The sequence below is a fragment of the Acomys russatus genome, chromosome 22, assembly GCF_903995435.1.
Source record: "Acomys russatus chromosome 22, mAcoRus1.1, whole genome shotgun sequence".
NCBI lineage: Eukaryota > Metazoa > Chordata > Mammalia > Rodentia > Muridae > Acomys > Acomys russatus.
Window position 1 is genome coordinate 9,987,088 of NC_067158.1, and position 24,407 is coordinate 10,011,494.

Sequence of the window (24,407 nt, forward strand, 5' to 3'; positions counted from 1 at the left end):
CTGGGCATGGTAGTGCACGCCTTTAATCTCAGCACTCCAGGGCCAGAGGCAGAGGCAGGCAGATCTCTGTACGTTTGAGGCTGGCCTGGTCTACAAAGTTGAGTCCAGGACAGCCAGGGCTCCACAGAGCCAAAAAAAAAAGTAGCATTTTACACGGACAGGTTGACATTTGGCACCAAGTTTACTTTGAGAAAAGCATCTCTGTTGTGATTGCCAATGCTGTCAGATGCTTCTTCTGACCCAGTGGAAGGCAGGCAGAGTTGACACTTCAAACACTAAACTCATTTCACTCACACTGTTGTATTTTTCTTACTTTGGTCTATTAAGGCTGTTAAAAAAAAAAATGCCCATTGTATAAAACTTGAAAAATATAAAGCATTTAGTAAAAAGTGTGAAACTCCCTTATTCTTCTGAAAATATGTATTATTATTTTCTTCTATAATTCATTCTTCCCACTGGCTACAAATGTAGAAGAGCTATAGATGGGTTTTGTGCGTTTTCATTTAGAATGTATTATTTTGCGTCTAAATTGTCGGGACCTTGATCTTAGCTCTGTGTTGAGCATCTCAATCTCTGGGGCATGAATTGTTAGCTAGGTGACTTCCTCACCACAGACAGAAGTTTCAGGTCACTTCAATCTAACTTGTCCCAACATTTTGTTCAATGTTGTATGAATATCTTTTCTCATGGTTTTGTTTTGTTTTTTGCCTTTAAAACTATTACATAAGCCAGGTGGGGCACACGCCTGTAATCCCAGCACTCAGGGAGGCAGAGGCAAACAGATCTCTGTGAGTTCAAGGTCATCCTCGAGCCAGTGCTACACAGAAAAACCCTGCTTCGAAATACCAAAACCAAACTAACAAACAAAACCCCCAACTATTACATAAGCTGGGTGTGGTGACACAACACCTCTAATCCCAGCACTTGGGAGGCAGAGGTAGGCGAATTGGTGGTCTACAGAGTGAGTTCTAGGACCCTACCTTGAAAACCAAAACAAGCTTAACTATCACTGTTACATAATTGGAATTTAGAGGAAGGCATGACTATGATGTTACATTTATTCTACCATGTAACTCTTTCTACAGAGATTTGCAGCAGTTTCATAGTAACTCATTTGTATTTAAATCATCCCTGTTTTGCTACATTAACACACGCGCGCACACGGGCGCGCGCGCACGCACACACACACACACACACACACACACACACAGCATTTTAGGTTTATATAAGGGGTCACTGAACAGTGCAGATCCTTACCAAGTCTGACCTTACACACTGAATGAAGATGTAAAATCTTAATGTGCTTCAATTAAGCTTAACATACCTTCATCACCATGAGCTTTTTCTGCTAATGAGTTCCTGTGCTTGATTTTTCCTCCTTTATTAGAGCACTCAAAGAACCCAAGGAGCTAAACTTTGTTTTTGGGGTCAATATTGCACACCGGGACTTAGATGGCATGTTTATCTACAACTGTAGCCGCCTGATCAAGATGTATGAGAAAGTGGGCCCACAGCTGGAAGGGGGCATGTGAGTACTGCTCCAGGAGCTTTCCCGCCCAGGGGAAGTGACAGAAGAGTTTTGGTGACAGAACTGTGACCTCTCTGTCCTTACAGGGCATGTGGTGGGGTCGTTGGGGTTGTTGATGTGCCCTACTTGGTTCTGGAACCTACACATAACAAGCAGGACTTCGCTGATGCTAAGGAGTACCGGCATCTGCTTCGAGCAATGGGGGAGCACTTGGCACAGTACTGGAAGGACATCGCCATTGGTAATGTGGCTGGGTCACCAGCCCTCAGCCTCTCTCTTACCTTGAGTCTAAGGTGCTTGTATGGCTTGAAAGGGTAAATTTAGTTAGGAAGAATGTTACATTGTTTCACGTTACAGTTGCTTCCATCTGAATGGTGGGCATTTGTCTTCTAGCCCAGCGTGGAATCATAAAGTTTTGGGATGAGTTTGGCTACCTTTCTGCCAACTGGAACCAACCCCCATCTAGTGAACTGCGTTTCAAACGCCGGAGGGCTATGGAAATCCCAACCACTATCCAGTGTGGTGAGTTGAGTGGTGGGAACTCTTCTCCAGACTCCTGTCACGATCCTCTTCTCCTCAGCGTCACGCTGGTGTTCTGACTTGACTAACATTCATGAACTTTAGTTCCACTACGAACAGGATCTGTTTGGCAGTGGCTGTGTGAGCACAGTCTGAGGCTGTGCTAGATGCTCCCGTTTCTCTTAATGAGGTGGACAGTCACCTCACCTTGGAGACGCTTCATACCACAGCTGGGCCAGGCTCAGTAAGTTTGGTACCATGTCTGTCTAACATGAGTAAATGACTGAGCCCGAAGGAAGGAAGGAAGGAAGGAAGGAATGAAGGAAGGGGTGATAGCATCAGGATTCCATGATATTGTTAATCCTTGGTGCAAGCACTGTCCATAAGGTGAATCACTGTTTTGTAATAATAGAGTGTTGAAAGTCCAGGACATTTTTGCTGTGGGCCTAGCTACGAGGAGCCTGGATTCCAGTAGATGTTGATAGGTATGGCTGACCTGTTGGGAGGGGTATTTTTCTCTTGCAGATTTGTGCCTGAAATGGAGGACCCTCCCCTTCCAGCTGAGTTCAGTAGAAAAAGATTATCCTGATACCTGGGTTTGCTCCATGAACCCTGATCCTGAGCAGGACCGGTAAGCCTTTTTTAAAACAAGGATTGTGGATACTCTTCCCTCCCTATTGTAGTTTTCTTTCCGTTGCTGTGATAGACATCAGGACCAAAAGCAATTTGGCTTACTTTTCCAAGCACAGTCCATCATTTAGAGAAGTTGGGCAGGAATTCAGGCAGGAACTTGAAGAGCCATGAAGAAGCACTGTGTACTGGCTCAGTACCTTAGGCTCCTTAGCCAGCTTTCTCACACAGCCCAAGACTGCCTGCCTAGGGGGTGTTACCATCCATAGTACACTGGCTCCCCCTCCATCAATTAGCCAGTCACGTGGCATGCCCACAGGCCAGTCTGATCTAGGTAGATCCTCAGTCCAGGCTTTCTTCTCATAACTCTAGGCTGTGTCAAGTTGACAATTAAAGCTAACTTGGACATTCACCATGCCCATCACTGTTCCTCCTCTCTTGGAATATTTCTTGAGGTCAGTGTTTTCATAGGCTCATATCCCTGGCTGCTGCACATCGTATGTTTGCAAGAAGGAAGAATAAACACGTCCTGTAACACATGCCATTTTTATATATTGGCAGCTCTTTGGTGGCTATAAGACTGCAAGTCTCTATCCTGTTGGAACCTTCTTTTGCCACCAGTCTCTTTCTTCTCTTTACAGCTGTGAAGCTTCTGAACAGAAGCAGAAGGTTCCCTTGGGGACATTAAAAAAGGACCAAAAGACACAGGAAGAAAAGCAGAAGCAGCTGACAGAGAAAATTCGCCAGCAACAGGAAAAGCTAGAAGCTCTTCAGGTATGCGGTCATGGACAAGTGGGCAAAGCCAGCCTTGTCAGCAGTCTGTCCAGGATAGGTGCCTTCAGTGGCTTTCCTGTCCCTTTCATTCACCATGTGTTTCCACCAAGGTTTTCCAACTCTGAATTCTTGGTCAAACACTTTTCCAATGTACCTTGTTGATTATTTAGATAACAGACTATTGTGTTTATATATTCAAAGTAGTCTAATGTAGTTAAAATGTATAAACATTTCAGAAAATGTCCTATTATAGAAGAAATTGCCATTAATTCAATAGTTTTATAACTTTTCCCATCCTCCTCTTCTCCATAGCCCCACCCTACCACCACCATCCCCTCCCCCAGCATCAGGAATTAACCTAGGGCTCTGTATGTACTAGGTAGGCAGGCACTACCACTAAGCTATATCCCTAACCTTTTTTTGCTTTTTATTTTATTATTTTCCTGATTGAGGATTTCACTGAAATCAACTTGAGTTTCTCTGGAGTAGCTAGGATCACCAGATTTAGCTCTTTACAATTTTTAGTAGTCATGGGAAACCATCCCATGTGATATATCATATACTATGTCTAGTACATAATAATTTCTTGATAATTTATAAAATTGGAAGTTTGTAAAATGTTACGGCTTTTAAAAAGATTCTTCTCAAATTATTTTGTAGAAGCTATATTTTGCACTTTTTATCAATATTTAGAAGAGTATTATCTTTATATTTCAAATTTGATAAGCAAAGATTAGTTTTTTACTTATTTATTTTTGGTTTATTAAGACAGGGTTTCTCTGTGTAATAATAGCCTTGGCTATCTGGCCTCGAAGTCACAGAGATATTCCTGCCTTTGCCTCCCAAGTGCTGGGATTAAAGGCAGTGCCACTACACTCAACTAGTTTTTATTTTTAAGACTGATCAAATTTTCATGTGTACCTAATCTTTCATGGTTTTATGGGTTTTAAAAAATGATTTATTTTTATTATTTTAAAATTGTGTTCGTGTGTGTGAGCATACACACGAGCAATGTGAATGCAGCTGCCTATGGATTCCAGAAGAGGGCATCAGATCCCTGTTGTGGGTGATGGAACGTGAACTCTAGTGCCCTACAAGACCAATCAATAAGCGCTCTCTACATCCCCCAATTTCATATTTGTTACAAAAGCATTTTCTTTGTTCTGTGTTTGTATAATGCACTATACATACTAACTGGAAATGTCTTAGGCATGTTGATCCCACATACTTTTCTGGCCTCATGACAACTTTCCATCACCAGTCCTTTCCCACCTTCTGGATTTCTTTTTCTTTATTATTTTTTTAAAGATTTATTTATTTAAGATTACTTATTTAATGTATATGAATGCTCTACCTGCATGCCAGAAGAGGACATCAGATCTCAGTATAGATGGTTATGAGCTACCATGTGGTTGCTGGGAATTGAACTCAGGACCTCTGGAAAAGCAGATGGCACTCTTAACTGCTGAGCCATCTCTTCAGCCCCTTGATTTCTCTTAGGAAATTTAAAGATTTCCCCCAGTCTCTCAGTTGTTGAATTAATCACCTAAGTACCCTTTTATGGTGTGTATTGCCTTTCTAGTGATAATAGAACGCTTTCAGAAATAGAACTGCTCACTGTCCCAGGTACGTAGTGAGGGTCCAAAAGATATTATTTCATTATACCAAAATAGGTAAACAATTTCATCATATTTGTTTTTGTAGAAAACCACACCCATCCGCTCTCAAGCTGACCTGAAGAAATTGCCCTTAGAAGTGACTACCAGACCGCTGTGTGAAGTAAAGCCCAGGGACAGAAGGGAGGTGGGTCTCTTCTGGTGTCTTAAGCCAGGATCAATGTTCCCACTGTCTGTTGGCTTTTCTTTTAGGAATCAGTGCGGAGACCTCAGCGTCCTCGGTCACCCCCTTTACCTGCAGTGATCAAGAATGCTCCCAGCAGACCCCCTTCTATTCAGACTCCCAGACCAACTAGCCAACTCCGAAAGACTTCCATTGTCAACCCTCCAAAGCCACCTACTCCAGCAGCCCGAGGAGAAACTAGTGCTTCCAGGCTACTCCAGCCTGCTGAGGCACCTCGAAAGCCTACAAACCCTCCCATCAAGGCTGCACCACGGCCCACCCCTCCTGTACAGCCCCAATCACTGTCTCTACTCCCCAATTCCAAGACCCTTCGAGAGGTCCCTGCTCAAAAAGCCGTCAAGACTCCAGTGGCCAAGAAGCCAGAGCCACCTGTTAAACAGTCCGTGGTGAGGTGTTTTTCTTCCTCCATGTTCAAGCTTATTAGCAGTGTTGTAGGAGTAAAAGAAAAAGTTATATTGGGGGAATACAAGGCCACTGAATTTTAAAGCCTCTCTGATGCCTCTGAAGAGAAGCAGCCTACATAGCTGTAGAGATTGGCTCAGAACTAACACAGCACTTTTTTTTTTTTTTTAAACTCAGGAACCTCTTCATTTTTACCCAGCAGACCCAACCATGGTCTGCTACAAACTTGAGTCAGCTCCACTGGCTTCTCATGGTTTGGGCATAGTTTGTTAATTTGGTGACATTGCTTTGGTAGGTTAGGGTAGTAGTCATTGTGTGTCAAGGTAGTCTCAACTGGCTGACTAAGCAGGAGAGAGAAATCTGAGCATCTTCTCCTGTGACAGCTGTTGTCAGAAGTCCTCATAGTGTAAGGACTAGGAGATTGCTTATGTGTGCTGAGTAATTCCAAGAAGGGAATTAACATAAGCTGCTCTGAATAGTTCCTTTAGGTTACATAAAATCTTCATGCCTCTTGGGAGCTGAGCAGGGTCCCCTCATGTGCCTACTCTTCCGCTGTAGGCAACCTCAGGTCGGAAACGGAATCTTGTGGTCTCTGATGAGGAGGAGGCTGAAGAAGAAACTGAAAGGAGAAAAGAGAGATGCAAGCGGGGCAAGTTTGCTGTGAAGGAGGAAAAGAAGGAAGCAAATGAGGTGGGTGGTCCATGAGGTTGGCAGGGATTACCTTCCTGAGGCCTGTGCAGCTCCTGTCATGTGTTCATGACTTGAGCCTCTGAGCCTAGTTGACCCCTCAAGGACTCTTGTTACCCGGATGATTAGAAATATGGGCCAGAAAGGATCTTGAGACTGGTTCTAATTACAGGCCAGTATACACTGGGGTACATGTAGGTACCTAGATTCGCTTGAAATGTGTTCCTTGTCTGTTGTTCAAAGGTGGCAGAAGGGTAGATACCTGGGACAGTATAAGAAGACATGAATATTACAGCTGATGACTGTGGGTGGCCAGTAATACAAAAGTCTACTTTTTAGGAGCCAGTTGAAGAAGCTTCTGATAGACTGTTCTCCTTGCAGCTCTCAGACAGTGCTGGGGAAGATGACTCAGTTGAACTCAAGAAGGCTCAGAAAGGCAAGTTTGGGGAGATCCCTGTCAGCCTGTCATGGAGATGGAAATAGAGCCGTCACTGTCAGCAGCTTCCTCCTAAAGTTAGCAGCTTCCTGAGCTTGGGCTCTATCCCATAATTAGTCCAGCTATCCCTTCATGAGGTTTTGTTTCATTGTGGTCCTATAGATTTTTGAGGAGACATTCATTATGAAGTCCAGTTTGGCTTTGAACTTGTCATTCTTGGGCTTGGTCTCCAAGTGCTGGGGTTTAAGGCATGTGCCACCATGCTTGGGTTATGTTTTTTAATTTTGTTTTTAACACTAATTCTTTGGCGTTTGTCCTTGTCAAGCCACTCATCTTGTGTCTTGGCTTCATGATAGATGGAAGAATCAGCATTGCTAAACTTCAAGGTGTACACCTAAATATCCACCTGGAGACTGCCTTTTATAGACACACCCTGGCTGAGCTAGGAGCACTGCTATAGTTCTCTGATTCTCATTTGTGTCTCAATTCTCAGACAAAGGGCTGCATGTAGAAGTACGTGTGAACCGGGAGTGGTACACAGGCCGTGTCACAGCTGTGGAGATGGGCAAGAATGTGGTTCGGTGGAAAGTGAAGTTTGACTATGTGCCCACAGACACAACACCAAGAGACCGCTGGTAATGCCCTCTTTTGGGAGATGATAATAGCAGAAGTCACCAAGGGTAAAGGGAGAAGGTACCCCATGTTCCCTCCTAGCCGCCTGTTAGGAGCCTAGGACAAACATGATAAGCTCTGTGTCCTCCATAGGGTGGAGAAAGGCAGTGAAGATGTACGACTGATGAAGCCACCTTCTCCAGAGCACCAGAGCCCTGACACGCAGCAAGAATGTGGCGAGGAGGAAGAGGCTGCAGTGGCTCAGCAGGCAGTGTCCTTGCCAGAGCCCTCCACCTCTGATGGTCTTGCCATTGAGCCTGACACCACTGCCCCCAGTACCAGCCATGAGACTATTGACCTCCTGGTCCAGATCCTTCGGTTTGTGTTTCTTTATCCTCTTCCTTGGCGCCGACGCTCTTCGCTCTCTCCATGCTGTTCTGAGTTCCTGTCCCTCCCTCCCTTCCTACCTAGGAATTGCTTGCGGTATTTCTTGCCTCCAAGTTTCCCCATCTCCAAGAAGGAGTTGAGTTCTATGAATCCAGAAGAACTAATATCTTTTCCTCTGGTGAGTCTGGCCTAAATTTTTTTTTTATGCCCAGTTGCCAATAGATGTGTGTTACTACCATCTCATCAGCTTCCTTTCTTACTGAGAGATTTGAGTAGATAAGACTGGTGTGCAGAAAAGGCAGCTTCACTCCTTGAGACTCCTGTACAGATTCAGGACAAGGGCATCTCTTTTTTGTTTCTCAAACCTGTCCTACATAACATTGAGATTAGACTCAGTATACCAAAAGCGAGAGACTTGCAGAGAGGTATATGATGGCATATAGAGATGGCATGAGCACTCAAGTAGCCCAATGGACTCTGCACCATCTTCAGATTTGCTAGAGGTGGAGTTGCTGCTTGTAGGTAGCCAGCCACGTGACTGAGAGAAATGAACATTGTGGCAGTGTCCAGAGAGTCTGGCCAGATTGGGTAGAGAAGGAAAACACTCACCTAAAATCCTAACCAACCACAAAACCCAAACCAGGGCTCCAGTGGATGGCTGCTTTTTTAAGTTCAGGGGGTGGTCTGAAAGGGGGCAGGAGGCTTTGGTGAGCAGTGATAGGCTGAAAGGATTGGTGATATGGTACATCTTGAGTTCTCATTTTTATGTAGGAAATGGTGGGAGCTGAAGGCATTGTTGATCTGAACCATACTGAGAGCCAGCTAGCAAATAATGGGTTTTGTAGGCTGAATGGTGTCTGATCACTGTGTAGCTCTGCAATTACAGTATGAAAGTAGCCAGAGGTGGTCCATCTATGCCTTTACAGGGGCGTCTTTAGTAGCATGAGTCCTGCCACATTCTTGTCTCACAGTGTGCCAAGGCCAGGCTTTGCCTTTTGCCCTTGTTTAGACCGGGCTCTTTAGCAGTCCTTGGAGAACAAATCTCTTTTTGCAGTTCGATTTGTTACTTTTGGCATTAAATGGTGAAATTCAAAGCAAAAGCCAGGGTACAGCAGGACCTCAGCAGAAGGTACTGTTGCCCAACCCAAAAACAGAAACAGTATGACTGTCCGAGTCTAAAAATAATATCTAGCTTGTTTTTTTAAAAATACTTACCAGTATTAGTGCACAACTCTGATCTTCTGGTTGCAGTTGCTAAAACCAAACTTCAGTTTTGTTCATTTTTATCATCAGCATGCACATGGTATTCTCTATTAAAAGTTTAGTATAATTGCCTTCAAGATATTTGTATTTGACTTAAAATTTATTTTGTGCAGCCAAGGTATTGTGAAGTTTCTCTTGCCATCATGGGTGTGAGTGAGGATAGTCTAGACTGTAAGGTCAGAAGCCCCTCAACAGCAGCTTGTGAAGCAACCTTCATAGAAGCAGATGGGTGCTAGAGTTTAGACCACAATGGGCAGCAGAGCCTGTGAGGAGTGGGGGTTGGCTCTGCCCATGAAGGTGACTCTTCTCAGTGGGTGTTTTTGAGCAGACCATACTGGGATACTACTTGAGTTGTCTTAAATATGTCTAACTACTTCATAGTAAAACCTCTGTTGCTGTACAACTATTTACTATATAAATCTGGAGATACTTGCTGTTGGTAGGTGCTTGGTAGGTCTTTGATCTTAACACTGTTGGATATGGAAGTCCTATTTTGGACTTAGAAAGTTGTGATTGAGCTGGGAGTTATGATGCCAGGTTTTGTGTGTGTGTGTGTGTGTGTTTGTTTTTTGTTTTTTGTTTTTCCCATGTGGAAAGGTAAGACGTCTCCACTTTGCTAAGCACTTGGCTGAGTGCATGTGTCCTCATCCTCATGGTATACCCAAAGGACTGTTACTAAGGTCTCTTTACCCTGGCTCTGGATGACTGCTTTCTCCTTGTACTGAAATAAAACCAAGTATCCTGTGAGCTCATCCTCCTGCCACCACCATCATGTTTTCTTCCACAGAAAGAATACTTCAAGCAGTATGAGGTGGGGCTCCAGAATCTGTGCCATTCCTACCAAAGCCGAGCTGACTCACGGGCAAAAGCCTCAGAGGAGAGCTTGCGCACAGCTGAGAGAAAGCTTCGTGAGACAGAGGAGAAGTTACAGAAGTTGAGGACCAACATTGTAGCACTCCTGCAAAAAGTGCAGGAGGTGAGCCAGGAGCCCTCTTACAGAAGCTAGACCAGCTGGTCTCAGGGAAGGGGTTGGACTTCTCATAGGACTTCAGCTACTCACAGGAGTCTGTGTTTCTAACCCTGGCTGCTCAGAGTCCTGACTCTGAGGCTTGAAGTGATAGAGCTGCCTGGGCCTTATCCCAACCAGACCCCACAGACCATACAGTTTGCTTTGAGAACCCTTTAAGCCATAAGGAAACTTCTTAGGTATCTGTCATCCCAGATGGGGCTGAGTAATCAAGAAGTGGGATGTTGCCCCTTAGGGGTCTGGTACATCTTTCTTCTACAAAGTAGACACTGAGACCATGATTGATCTCTGGGGACAGGCTGGTGGAGGAGCGAGCTATTAATGGGGTAGTGCTATGCAGCAAATAATGAGAGACTAAAGCCTGGGGAAAGACACTTGACTAGGGTGCTCAGGTTGGACTCTGAAGAGATATTTGCCCTGAGGCTTTGTAGGGAGTTGTGGCCAGTAGGAGAGGCAGGACCTCTAAGTATATGGTTTGAGCCCAAGAGTAGAAGTCATTGGAGGGGTGTCGCCTAGTCCAATTTTCAATAAAAGGCACTGCTTTGTTGAAGGATTGAACCAGGAAACCCGATAAGAAAGCTTCCATTCTTTCTGTGCCTGCATAATGAATGTGACAAAGGATAACATTTAGAAGCAGGGCAGGAGCAAGAAACAAGCTGACAGCTAGGGTGAAGATCACAGGGTGGGATTCTAGCTCAGCCCCACTCCCCAAGCTGTTTTCCTGCCCCATCTGACCCCCACCACACTCTATTCCAGGACATAGACATCAACACAGATGATGAGCTGGATGCCTACATTGAGGACCTCATCACCAAAGGGGACTGAGGAACCGGGAGTCAGATCTGCTCTTCTGCACATCTGCCCTTCAGCACAGCAGCTCCTGGGGAGGGGATTTCATTTGTGAGTTGGTGGACTAAATCTTGGTTTGACTCATGTGGGACATTTGTGCTTTGGGAGGAAGATTCAAAGAATCCCTAAGTTTACATAAATATTTATTTTTTAAAAGAGAAGATGTTAATGCCTGCTATGAGACCTTACTTTTTGGTCTGTGACTCTTGAGGAAGAGGCATAGAGTCTGAGCCAGTCAGCTCCTGGCACCTCAAGAAAGGATTGAAGCAAGCACCATCCTGAAGTTGGAGAGGCTCCAGGGCAGGATGATTTTTTTTCTCCTACAGGATCAAAAATGGGATATGAAAGATAAATGTTCCCAGGGACTCGGATCTGCAAGACCCTCAAGGGGGTGATCAAAGCAGGCCTAGTATCAAAAAGACTCTCCCTATAACAGATCTCCTGATGTCCAGTCTGGGCTATGAAGGTCTTAGGCTACCTGAGCCACTGTCAGAGTCATCCTAGACGTGGCAGTATCCAGACAGCCTGGAGATGATTCTTGATGCTCAAATTTCCCAGCGCACCACCTACTTTGATACTGAATGAGTCAACCACACTGTCTAAGCTCTAGTGTAGACAGCTCGCTGGTCAGTCCACTGGGCTGGATAGCACTCTGAATGTTGAACTTCGAAGATTCTCAGGGTGTGCAGGTGTGAAAGAGCTCCCTGGAGGGAGGAGGCTTCCTCAGTGGTGCTAGTTCCTTGAGAGCCTTTGCTGCTGTTTTTCTACTATGTTCTCTGTGAGCTTCAGAGAGCCCTGCACCTCCCATGCTCTGGAACGGTGAGGAGGAGGGATCATGTGCTTCAGACAACTACTCAGAGCCAGAAAGGCAAGAGCTTCATCTGATGGCTCCAGTCCCACCAACTCTTCACACTCCTGAAGACTGACTTTATACTCTTGATGGAAAACACCTTGGGATTTGTTTTCACCATCTACCCAAGCCAAGGCTGCCACCTTGTGTCCCATGGTGTCTGCAGAAGACGGGAAAGTGGTGGTGAGGGAACTGTGCACATGTGCCTGTTTGGGTTCTGGGCTACCCCAGACTATCCCATTAGGCCATCTCTTGTCTGGAACATTCTCCAATAGATGGGTTTCCTGAGTTGGTGCACATACCCCCTTCACCCCCAAACCAACTTTCTGTTGACCCTATCCAGGCAGTGTGTGGTCCATTTTTGTGTGTAAACCCACTGTTTAAAAGGAAATTGGTCCTGCATTTTTATTGGCAGGTAATACTCATTTTTTTTTTTTTTTTTTTTTTCTTACACATGTAATCAAAATGTGTTACTATAAATTTGTACCAGTGAGATTCCTGCATTCAGTGCATTCTTATGTGAAATATAAGGTCTTTGTCTTCATTCTGTTGCATCTCCACAGTTTATTGTTTTTGGCTTCACTTCCTTAATACCTACAGACACAGAAAAACTGCATTCCCTTGATGTTTTAGCTTTAACTTTCTGGATGTGCTAAACCCAACTTCAGCTTTTCTGAATGCTGCTTGTTCTCTCAGGCAGAGAGCCTACTGTTGGGGTGACAAGATGTGTTTCCTGGGAATATTGTGGTATAGCTGTCCTTGGAACTAGTTCATCAGTCATCCACTGGCTCTAAAGAAAGGGGTGGGGGTTAAGATGATAAGTGACAAGTGGACATGGTAAGAATCCAAATACTACAGAAGGCTGAACCTGAAAAGTAAGGCTCTCTACCTGATTCCCAAGTTCTCCCTGGAGAGCAGAGCATCTGTCCTGGACACCTGGCCACACATCTGCCCATTTTTGTCATATGCATCATATGTTGTTTCAGAATCGCCAGTATGGGTCTGCTTTGTTCTGAGCCATCACAGGGCATTTCATTATCTTGGATGCTGTGGTATATGTGTACCTTTATCCATTACTTTTGTATAGAGGGTGAATTCCAGAAAGGACTGTCAGATACCTTCTCATTTAGCTCCCAGCAACTTCCAGTTTCATTAACTGTGTGGACCTCCAATCTTAACTTCTCACTATTTCACTAAATGATTTAGTTTTAATGTGACTGAGCATATATTGGCTTGCCTAGGTTTTTGGTTTTGTTTGTTGTTGCAGAGGTATATTTAGGATATTTTTGTAGATCATGAGTTTATAAAATCCTCAGGGGGAAAAAAATCTAAGTAGAATTTAGGACTTCAAACTCCATTTGGGGGTAGAATGCTGTCTACTATCAGATCAAGACAAGGAACCCACACTCTAGCTTTCCAAGGAGTAGTACAGGCTGACGCAAGACTCCTGGTTTCTTTTTTTCATCTGTCTGAGAAACTTTTTCCCCCCCAGCACTCGGGAGGCAGAGGCAGGTATATTCCTGTGAGTTCAAGGCCAGCCTGGACTACAATGCGAGTCCAGGACAGCCAAGGCTACACGGAGAAACCCTGTCAAAAAAAAAAAAAAAAGCAAAAAACAAATAGCCAGGTGCAGTGGTGCACACTTGTAGTCCCAGCCCTCTGGGAGGCAGAGACAGGCAGATCTCTTGAGTTCGAGGCCAGCCTGGTCTACAAAGTCAGTCCAGGACAGCCAAGGCTGCAAGGAGGAGACACCTTGTCTCAAGAAACAAAATACAGAAAAGAAGAATGTGCTATTTTAATTCCAGGTGTGGAGATAATGGGGCTGCTTCAGACTTCCACAGCAGCTGTGCATGATTTGCCTTTGCTCTAGCAGAGGCGTGTTTTTGCCATCTACACATAAGTTTCTGCAATTTATGTTTGGAATTCTGGGAACTTTTCAGAGGGCATATAAGTGCTATAGCCCTGAGAGGTGTGGTTGGTTGATTGTTGATCACTGGGGTGAGGGGGTTGGCTGTGATTTGTTAGTCTTGCTCAAAGAAGAAACATAGGATTCAGGAATTTTTCTCTCTTCCTTCTTTCCTTCTTTCTCTCCTATCTAGTGATAGGGGTGAAACCATACAGGATAAATGGTGGGCGGAAACCCACAAAGTAGTGGAGACCAGCTACAGGGTTGAGTGAGCCTGAAACATCCTGAGAATTCTAGTGCAAGGATCTGGGCTGGAGATGCAGCCCCAGGTTGGGCCTGAGGAGGTGACCCTGTTCTGGGGGGAGTGGTTATAGGTCTTTTTCCCCTCCCAGTGTTTAAAGTAGAGGCGGGGGGGGGGGGTCCCACCTTGGCAAGCACTTATCAGTAAAGATACATAAGGGGGTCTAGTGTCCCAAGGTGATGGGCAACAGAACAGGTGCCAAGGACACCAGGCCTCGAACTTTCTTTGATCTTGTCAAACCTCTTTCCTGGCCGATAGCTCTTGCTGAGAGGAGTGCTCTGTCTTAGGTTTTAGCTGAAGGTCTGTTCCCTGTGCTAATTGGTGGCCTTTGCTAGGGGAGCCAAGGATAGTGAGGCGGGGCAAGGCCCTTTGATCTGGCTTCCTTATGGGGGTGGGGCAGAAAGGAATGTGGTCATGTGGCTCTAGGGGAACTTTCCTGCAGCTGTGTCTTATGATCTGTCACTGTGATGCTGAGATACAGCTTTTAATTCTTTGGTCTTTCATTTGGAGGTGAATAATGTTCAGTTCTGTGGGACACTGACCTTCCAACTGGCCAATAGTGGTGGTCTGCAGAGTGCACCACCCCAACCCACATAGCACATGCTCAAAGTTGCACAGATAACATCATGCAGGAAGGTTGCCCTGAGGGACTCATCAAACTCTGGCATTATCTTAGAGGCAAGCAAAGGTCAAAGATTTTATTTTATATGTATGAATGTTTTGCTTTTGTGTATGTCTGTGCATCACTTAAGTGCATGGTGCCCTCAGAAGCCAGAAGGCGGCAATGGAACTGGAGTTGCAGGCGTTTGTGAGCCTTCTGTAAGTGCTGAAAACCAAAGCCCGAGTCCTGTCCACGAGTAGCAGGAGCTCCTAACTGTGGAGCATGGCTCCAGCCTCCTGCGTTTTCAACACTACAGGATCACTGTGGGTAACACGTTGCACAGCTACCCTTCTGTCCGGGAGCCCTTGTTTCTGCAAGGTGGAGGACATGGGAAGGGCCTGCACTGTGCAGGTTGCCTTGAAGGGCCAGTCTGTACACAGGCTTCCTTTCCTTTCTGTGAGGCCAAGTACCTGAGATCTCCTGGGGTTCTCAACTTTAATAAGTCTGCTCTTGGCTCCGTTTGTGGTTACTGTTGAAATGGCAACAATCATTGGCTTTGGTTATTTTGAGACAGTTTCTCTATAGCCATGGCTATTCTAGAACTCCCTATGTTGACCAGGCTGGCCTCAAACCAACATGGTCCTCTTGTCTCTATCTCAGGAGTACTGGGATTAAAGGCATGCATCATTACATCTGACTAAAGCTAAACATTTTTAGGTTTGGGGGTGTCCTATCCTGTTGAGGAAAATCACTTTCTCCCCAAACCTGTCTCCACAAACCTTCATTTTGTTGCAATGATTATTTTTATTTTAATGTTTATTTTATCATGTCCAACAATAGCAGCTGTTTCCTCTCTAGGGTCTATGACTGCTAGAACTGTGGGTTTTTGACTGGTTTACAAGATCAGATATAAATGTTCTTTTGTGTAGTGAGCCTCAAATCTAATAGAGCAGTTGGTACGCCCATAGCAGGCTTGCCACTGTTGCACCTGGGCCACATCTTGCCCAGCTAATCAGTAGTGTTTCATACAGTTGGTCCACAGTTGAGTAAGATCGTAGATGGAAACTCTCCAGCAGCCTATGCAGAGCCTAGAGGGCTCTTTTGAGGTATTTAAAACTTTGGGTTGGGCTCCCTGGCTCAGTAACATATCTGTGAAGTACAAATAAATATTCCTCACATTCTTTCCAACTCATCATTGTGCTTAAGATTTAAAACTTTGGAGCTGGCTTCAGCTTTCCTTTGCGTGGCTTGTAGTTGAAGGGACGAGACAAGCTTGCTTTGAGACCAAATACCGGCTTCTTACTAGAGCCAGTGGTCTCTGTTGTGCTTCTGTTGTCAGCTTGGGCAGGTGGGCAGCTACAGCAGAGTCCCTCCCGGTGGCCTTTAACTTGGGTGTGCTGGTTCTTTTGAAGCGCTCCCAGGGTCACACATGGAGTTGTGGTCAGTGAACACTTACACTCATCATCTTTAGTAGCTGCTGGAAACCCGGCATTTGCTTTAGTTGCTGTAAGCACAGTGTGTCTGTCTGGCCCCTTCAGACACATAGTACCATGGGGCTGGCCTTGAGAGAACTGCTGCCTGGCAGGGAGGGATACAGGGTACAGAGTGGTGGAACTGGAGTTACTACCCCACTTTTTTGTGTGTGTCAAGCTGCTTTAGCTCATTAAGTGAGTTGTGTTCTTTAAAGTGTTTCTTTGGATTCTATTTTCCTCCTTTTAAAGATTTGTTTATGTATATGAGTGTTCTATCTGCATGTAGAAGGCCAGGCCAGAAGAGGGCGTCAGAACAAATTATAGATGGCTGTGAGCCACCATGTGGTTGCCGGGAATTGAACTCAGGACCTCTGGAAGAAGCAGCCAGTGCTCTCAACCACTGATCTATCTCTCCAGTCCCCAGGATTCCATTTTCTTAAAATGAGTCTTATGAGGCTTCTCAAGTTTGTTGTAGTAGCTGCAGTCCTTTTATTGTTCCCAAGTGTGGGAAACTTTTCAGTGTGTAGAGGTCTTTTTTCCAAAGCTTTTTGTCATTTATTTCACTTTTTCCTGAGGAAGCTGTACTCTCATATTCTTGGTTCTGGTCTGGCAGAGAAGAAACTTTAGTAGTAGTTATGAGGTCTTGATTTTCCTGCTTTTCTTGGTTCTTGGTTGTAGAATCACTTCTTTTTATCTCAGAATGGTCCTGGAAGTTGGGAATTCCATGGACTGTCTTGTGGGTCCTCCAAATTTGGTGACATGACCAGCTGGCTCACTGTCAATTTGTATCTGTCTCATCATAGAAGAATGTAGAAGATTGGTTTTCATCCTGGTTTTGATTTTCTTTCCCTGTTCCTGGATTCAGGTGGGCTTTGAACACTGAGTAACTTACCCCCTCAGGTTCACCCAGAGGGCCATTCTTTTGGCTAACTTTTACAGGCTACTGTACTTGATGGAGCTCACCTCCCCTGCAGGGGAGACAGTCATTGAGTTATGCAATCCTGGCGGCATCCAGAGAAAACATCCAGACAGCAGACAGCACAGTTCAAAACTGGTGTCACCCGAGGCACTGACAAAGCTGACTTTTATATTCAGTTTAAATGAAGACTCCCCTTTATGATTTCTTTTTGTTTTGTTTCAAGACAAGGTTTTTCTGTGTAGTCCTGGCTGTCCTGGAACTCTTTGTACATCCACCTGCCTCTGCCTCTGCCTCTGGCGTGCTAGGATTAAAGGTGTGCACCACCACGCCCAGCCTCTGATTTCTTAACTCAGGCACTTAGGACTATAAACTCCCCAAGCTACCTTTGATTATGTACTAGAGACTTCAGTATGTTGCATTTTCATTTCCTTTTCTTTTTTCTTGCTTGCTTGCTTTTTTATTTTTGTAAATTTTATTTACATTTACATTTATATTTTTTATACATATATACAATAAATCACCTACAGCAAGAAGAACCACGAAACAATCAGGAATTATATAAATATTACATTCATAGTGTTTTGGCTATTTGTGTTTGGCAGCCTTGAAGAAATCGTATTTCCTATCTTGGTGTATCTGAAATTCTGTGTCATATCTTGTCATTATCAACTTAAAACATTGATCCAGACCTAAAAAACATCTTAACCCCTAAACAACTAAGCTTAATTGTAAAACTAAGCTATCTGGTCTTCAACCCCATCAGAGACTTGAGAAGGAATAAAATCAATTACCTGAGTACACAGGGAGTGCAGGTGAGCAGCTTCCAAAATGAGAAGATGACAGAGATGGTTTACTACCTGACAAAACTCCCTATAATGTTGGAGCATCATCTTCAGCCTTGTGGCCCAGTATATCTGACAGACCTATTTGTGAGGCAGGAACTGTAGAGGACTTGGCAGAGTTTGCCTGTTGACTCTGCTTGCTTCCAAGCTTGCCTATTTTTAGGCAGAATTCTGTCTGTGGCTGAAATGAGGACATTTTTACCCAGTGGCTGGTTTGCCACATTAAGGAGGTTCTTTGATGCTTGTCATCTTCTTTGAGGTAAGCTGGATGTTGCCAGGAGTTAACCTGTCTCATTGTCAATGAATCTTTTAAATTATAAAACCATCTTTAAATGCCATATTCTGTATGTCTCTGAGGTTTTTGAAGACCTTTTCTATTTTACCTTACCTTTCTATAGAATCATATCTGTTACACCTAGGATGTATATTCTTGTGATAAAAGTAGACTGCATTTTCTTCAGAGTTTAGGTATGTTTTCATTCCTTTATTTCTTCAATGATCAATTGATTATTCAGTAGTATGTAACTTCACCAATTAGGGCTGCATACTCTACAGTTTCTCTTGATTTCTTACATTCCACTGTGATCGATGGATTAGTTCAATTTTGCTATATTTAAGACTTGCTTTATCTTTTTTGTTTTTGTTTTCGATTTTGGTGGTGTTTTTGTTTGTTTGTTTTTTGTTTTGAGACAGGGTTTTTCTGTGTAGTAGCCCTGGCTATCCTGGACTCTCTTTGTAGACTAGGCTAGTTTCAAACTCACAGAGATTCACCTGCCTCTGCTTCCTGAGTGCTGGGACTAAAGGTCTGTGTCACCACACCCAGCTTGGCTTTGGTTTTTTTCTTTTTTGAGACAGTGTTTCTCTGTGTAGTCTTGGCTGTCCTGGACTTGCTTTGTAGGCCGGCTGGCCTCGAACTCAGTGATCCACCTGCCATTGCTTCCCAGAGTGTTGGGATTATAGGCATGCACCACTGTGCAGGCTTTAAGACTGATTTTAGAGAAAGTTCCATGCACTGATGAGAATATGTGTTTTGAAGTGTTTTGTAGAATGGTCTGTAGATGTATGTTAAGTCCATTGGCTCTGTGATGTCATTTCAGATATTTCTCTGGGATTTGCAGGGATCACCTGTTGTGAGAGTGGGCTATGGAAGTGACCCACTACTGTGCTGGAGTTACTCTGTGACGTTAAGTCTAGCTGTTTAATGAAGCCAGATGTTCCTGCAGTGGTGCTTATGTTTAGAATTGCAATGTTCCTTGATGGGCTACTCCCTGAGTCAGTAGAAAGATCTTTCTACTTGAAGTCTATTTTGTCAGGTATTAAAATAGTGATGCTTGCCTGCCTCCTTGTTCCATTTGTGGAGAATATCTTTTTCCATCCTTTCCTGCCAAGGCAACCTCTATGTTTTATGGTGAGATGTGTTTTTTGAAGGCAACAAATAGATGTATTCCTTTAATCCACTTTTGATTGGGGAATTGAGACCATTGTTTTTATTGAAAGATATGCATTAAGTCCTGTGCTGGGATTAAGGATGTGCACCCCCACCCCCGGCATCTTATTTTGTTGCTTATTCAAATGTTGCTAATTCTTTCCTGTGGCCTCATGTATGTACTTGTCTTTCTCTTCAGTCTAAAAGATGTCTTCAAGTGTCTTCTGTAGAGATGGCTTGCTGATCATGAGTTCCTTTAACCTATTTTTATTGAGGAAAGTTTTTAATCTTTCAATTAAGACAGATAGCTTTGCTGGGTATAGTAGTCTGGTTTGAAGATTATCATTCATTCCAGGCCCTTCTGCTGCTGTGTGGGAGACTTTTCCTGGGGAAATGCAACATACATCTATTCACTACAAAGGGGAACTCATGGCAGTACAAAGTATTGATTATACTAAAGTCCAGCTTGGTGAACCAATGAGTTTTCTTTGGGTATAGATGAGCAGGGATGACTCAATAGCTGATACATTACCAGAAAGCCCACCAGTATGGGTTAGGACTCAGCAGAGTTACAACCCTGGAGCTCTCTGCATAAGTTACAGGCAGCTCACAGGTTCAAGACACTCCTTTCTCCAACTTGGTTAGTCAGTCTCCTCCCTAACAGCTCTTTACTCATATAATGCGTGGTGGGGGCTTTGAGAAACCTTCCAATTTCCTAGACATGTGATATGTTGTTTCTCTCTGGTCAATGAACCTCTTCCTCCCTTCTGGAGGGAACTGCTATACAAAGCCTTGCTCTTAAAAGTATATGCCAAGAAATCTCATGGATCTACCTTTATACACAACTTAGTATGGCCATTTACTTATCTGTTTTTAACATGATGCCATCTTGGACTTGGCCTCCAGGAGCCATGGCAAGTAGAACAGAACAGCACTGTAGTGCCCAGGTCTATGTAACTGGTAATAGATCTACTGACACTCTCTAGTAGATGAAGGCCCTCACCTAGGTTCTCAGTTATTCTCAAGCTGAGTTACCTTGAGAGGTGCTAAATCATATAGGAAGTGGAAAGTTACTGGAACCAAGTAGCCTGTGATGCAGCTTCTATGAGGATCAATTATTCATGATGGGGTGGACTTTGTGATGATTCCGCTGTTTGGGCATCACCCAATTTCCCACAGATAACTGCTGACCCATGCTTTGTATGTAAGCCTAATAAACTCATTGTTTCACCAAGACGGATCTTGGGTTAGAATCATTGCTTTGGTCTGTCATCGGTGCAGCTCTGGGGTGACAGAGGCTTGTTCACTGCTCCCCAGGAAAGGTCAGTGTTCAGGGGCTTCCTTACCACACTTTTCATATGCGCTCTTCCCTCCGTACACTAAGCAGTTTAACTGCCCAGTGCTCTTCTCTAGTCTAGTCTGTTGGATGAGTCTCTCATCATATGGATCGCAATCTTTTTTCCTAATTCTGGGAAATTTTCTGTTTTTTGTTTGAGACAGGGTTATTCTGTGTAACAGCCCTGGCTGTCCTGGAATTCTCTTTGTAGACCAGGCTGGCCTTGAACTCACAGCGATGCGCCTGCCTCTGCCTCCCGAGTGCTGGGATTAAAGGTGTGGGCTACCACGCCCGGCTTCTGCTATGATTTTTATTGAAACTGTTTCCAGTGCCTTTAGAAGGAAAAGTCTTGTCCATATTCCATTTAAAGTGCTGCATGTAGCATATTGTTTTTGTCTGTGCTGGGATATTCCAAGCCCTCCTGTCTTTATAAAATCAGATATCCCATCCTGCCTTTGGGTCCATTCTGTTGGTGAGGCTTTCTGCTGAGCTTTCTATTTGTTTTTCATTTTCAGATTTGTTTTTCATTATTTGCATTTCTTGACTTCCTCTTTCAGATCTTGTATTGGCGTTCTTATTTCATTCAGCTGTTTGTGTTCTGGAACTCAAGAACTTGATTTCTTTGCACATACATTAACTCACAGAGATCCACCTGCCTCTGCCTTCTGACTGCTGGGATTAAAGTCCTGTGCTGCCGCCACCCAGCTTGAATATCTTGAGTTTAGTCATTGGTTGAGTTATTTATTTTTTAATATTTATTTTAAAATCATTTTTACTCTTTCAGAGAGAGTATTTGCATGGTTAAAGGTGGTCTGTGTTGTTCTGGGATTATGGTGACTGTGGTGGATATAAACATGTTTTTGTTTTGATCCAAAGTATGAGATGGGGAACAGACTTGTGAGAGAACAGGTGATTTTTATCCACTTAAAAGTTAAACTACTTCATCAGAGGGGCTTGGTTTTTGCCAGCTGAAACACATCCTACCTAGTACAGATTCTGAGAGGAGATATATATGAGCCCAAAACAGGCGGCTGGGGCTTTTTGGATCTTGCTATTGTTTGGCTGTTCATTGCTCCACTTCGAGACACTCTCAGAGAGAACCACTCCAGAGAATGCTTCGGGGCTCCGGGTTCTGGCTGTTGTTCCGGGTTCCAGCAGCAACTTTGGTGGAATTGCTGGTCTGCTGAAATCCTGCCGACTACACCAGGGGAATCGCTCCCAGGAACTGAGTCCCAAAAGGTCTACTTATCCTGTTCCCATTTACCTCTTTTCTCTCCTATCTAGGGTAGGAGGGTCGGAAGGGAGGTATAAGCATTAAAGAAACCCAAAAAAAGTAGGTTTGAAAAAGGTCGAAGCCTACAGGTGACATTTTCCTCAGCTAGACATGTGGTCAGGGCAAAAGGCATGACCACCCAGTGTGTATGTGCTTTTAGAACATTATCTGTAAAACCAGTCACTACTAAAGATGTGAGCCTGTGGTGAACGTGCAGTGATGGTAGTGTAATAACTATGTCTTAGTGACTTTGGGTATGAATGGTTGGTATTAGGGTGACAGAGAAGGGAAGGGGGGAATGAATGCACACAGAGGGAATAGTTAGGGGCAAAGCAGGGGAGGTAAGGCAGTCTTGGCTAAAAGTTAACTGAGCAGAGTGAGGTGAAAAATATGTAGTCCTGATGTACAGCATTCCTCAATCTTGGAAGGCCACACCTAGGCCAGCCTGTTCTCTGAGGGGAAGAGGAGGCAGGAATAAAAAGAAAGCGGTATGGTGGGATAGAGTGTGAATGCAGCCTAGCCTGTTTCTTTTTGAACTGGCAGCCTGACTGGTTTGCTCTCACACCTGCCATGCGCCCACACTGCTGCCAAAGCCTTTGCTGCCATGTCTGCTCACAGTCTGTGTCATGTACGTGCTTCTGGGGAGTGTGGGTGGGAGGTTGTTTCCCGTCTCCTTGCTGGACTGCTGCTGATGTAGACTTCTCTGCACCACGCTGTCTTTTTGATGCCCTTGCACTCTGTGGGTCTCTGAAACACTTCCTTTTTGTGTCTCTCTATGGTACAAGTATATTTTTTGTTCTGACGTCTTTGCTGGTTTAATGTCATCTCACCCAGCGTCGTCAATATCTTGTGTGTCGTATGCACTTGTCAAGGTGTACATGCAAATGTGTGCACATACCTGTAGAGGCCCCACGTCAATTGGACGTCTTCCTCAAGCACACTCCACTCTGGAGGCAGAGCTTCTTAGCAGCTGCCCTGCTGTCCTCTACCCCAGCACCTGTCTCTATCTCCTGATGGCATGTGACTGCCATACTGGCCTGGGGATCCTTATGCGCGAGCCATCCCCAGACCTCTTTATTTACTTTTACTACCCTGGGAAGGATTTGTGTGGTCCAGTGATTTCAGGTCTTGAGTGGGAGAATGAATCTGCCTGTTGCCGAGGCTCTACAACCCAGTCTTTTTGTTTGTTTGTTTTTCGAGACAGTGCTTCTCTGTGTAGCCTTGGCTGTCCTGGACTCCCTTTGTAGACCAGGCTGGCCTCGAACTCACAGAGATCCACCTGCCTCTGCCTCTCAGTGCTACTAAGTAAGATTAAAGGCATGTGTCACCATGCCCAGCCCCCCCCCCCCAGCCTTTTTCTTAAGGTTACACTTCCTACTCAGGGCTTTCATACAGGAAACCAGAGTATAGGTCAATCTTTCCAGAACATTGTGTTGTTACTACCACCTACTCTGGTTCTGCCAGCCCATTCCTGCATCTCTGAATCTTTCTCTGCTTCAGTGAGATGGCCTCTGTTCTTTCTGAACTGCGCCCGGTGTGGCTTGTTCCCCCCTCGCACTTTATGGGGCCAGGTCAGAGGCATGGTACTGGGCTTCAAAGCAGATGTGAGTCCTGGCTGTGGTGTCTGTGGCACCTGGCCCTACCACACCCCTCACCTGGACGTATAGGCAGTGGAGGTGGAGCCACCAGCCTCTCTGGTCCAGGGCTCAGAAGCCAGTGATCTGAGTTGCCTGGCAACAGGGCAATAGGCATTGCCAAGGCCACAGTTGTCAGGCAGCATGGAACTCAACCACCTTTATAAAGAGCTGTGGGTCTATGGCCATGTTGCCTTGAGCAAGACATTTCTAGGAGCTAATGAGAAGTGTTGCTGGTAGCTTTTGAGTGGCTACGTCACTACCTTGTGTGCTTGTGCGGATTGGGATGCACGTCTGTACCATGGCTGTCATGTTACAGGGTTTTGCCCCCTCCCAGGTCAGTTATTGGTGCTCCCTCTCTTCTTGGAGACCTAGCTCATCAGCTCTCCCTCCCTTCCTCCCGACTCAACTCTTGTGGCTTAGGAATTGCCCCCTTCCCCCACTCCCATGCCCGCATGGCTGTCACCTTCATCAGCCCCACTTCATCTGGCCACAGACAGATTCTGGAACAGGGCTGTGGAAAACTCAAGAACCAAGATTTTTATTATGGTCAGAAGGTGCTTGCTCGGCCTGCTGGGAAGAGGTACATTCCAGTTCTGAGAGAAACCGGTGTTCTCCCCCTCCCCTCCCCACATCACTTTCTGGAGTGGGCATTGTAAGGCATTTTCACAATTGGTGTTTTCCTTTTTTTGTTTTTTAATTTAAAAGAAAAGAAAAACAAACAAACAAACAAACAAAAAAACCCACCCAGCCCTGGAGTAGAAAGAAAGGCCCTGCAGTGAACTTTGCAGACCAAACTGAAGTGGGACGGGTCGGAGTCAGAGGGTCTGAGGGACACATGTTTCCTTTCAAAGATTGGCAGAAGCCACTGGA

The 24,407-nt window shown here is 44.8% G+C and overlaps 1 protein-coding gene and 1 pseudogene across 1 annotated transcript in view; one reads left to right on the forward strand and one right to left on the reverse strand.

The window, feature by feature from the left end:
* Positions 1-12,059, forward strand: part of Morc2 (MORC family CW-type zinc finger 2) — a 39,919-nt gene extending 27,860 nt beyond the window's left edge. Inside the window, exons 13-26 of the mRNA XM_051165065.1 lie at positions 1,388-1,528; positions 1,615-1,769; positions 1,922-2,050; positions 2,573-2,678; positions 3,319-3,451; positions 5,156-5,230; positions 5,320-5,697; positions 6,272-6,403; positions 6,782-6,836; positions 7,330-7,471; positions 7,602-7,826; positions 7,920-8,013; positions 9,886-10,074; positions 10,882-12,059. Of these exons, the coding sequence (XP_051021022.1) occupies positions 1,388-1,528; positions 1,615-1,769; positions 1,922-2,050; positions 2,573-2,678; positions 3,319-3,451; positions 5,156-5,230; positions 5,320-5,697; positions 6,272-6,403; positions 6,782-6,836; positions 7,330-7,471; positions 7,602-7,826; positions 7,920-8,013; positions 9,886-10,074; positions 10,882-10,950 (2,023 nt within the window). The 3' untranslated portion in view covers positions 10,951-12,059. The remainder of the gene's footprint in view (positions 1-1,387; positions 1,529-1,614; positions 1,770-1,921; positions 2,051-2,572; positions 2,679-3,318; positions 3,452-5,155; positions 5,231-5,319; positions 5,698-6,271; positions 6,404-6,781; positions 6,837-7,329; positions 7,472-7,601; positions 7,827-7,919; positions 8,014-9,885; positions 10,075-10,881) is intronic.
* Positions 12,060-16,430: 4,371 nt separating this feature from the next.
* LOC127205722 (nucleolar and spindle-associated protein 1-like) lies at positions 16,431-17,091 on the reverse strand (annotated as a pseudogene).
* Between the last annotated feature and the right edge of the window lie 7,316 nt (positions 17,092-24,407).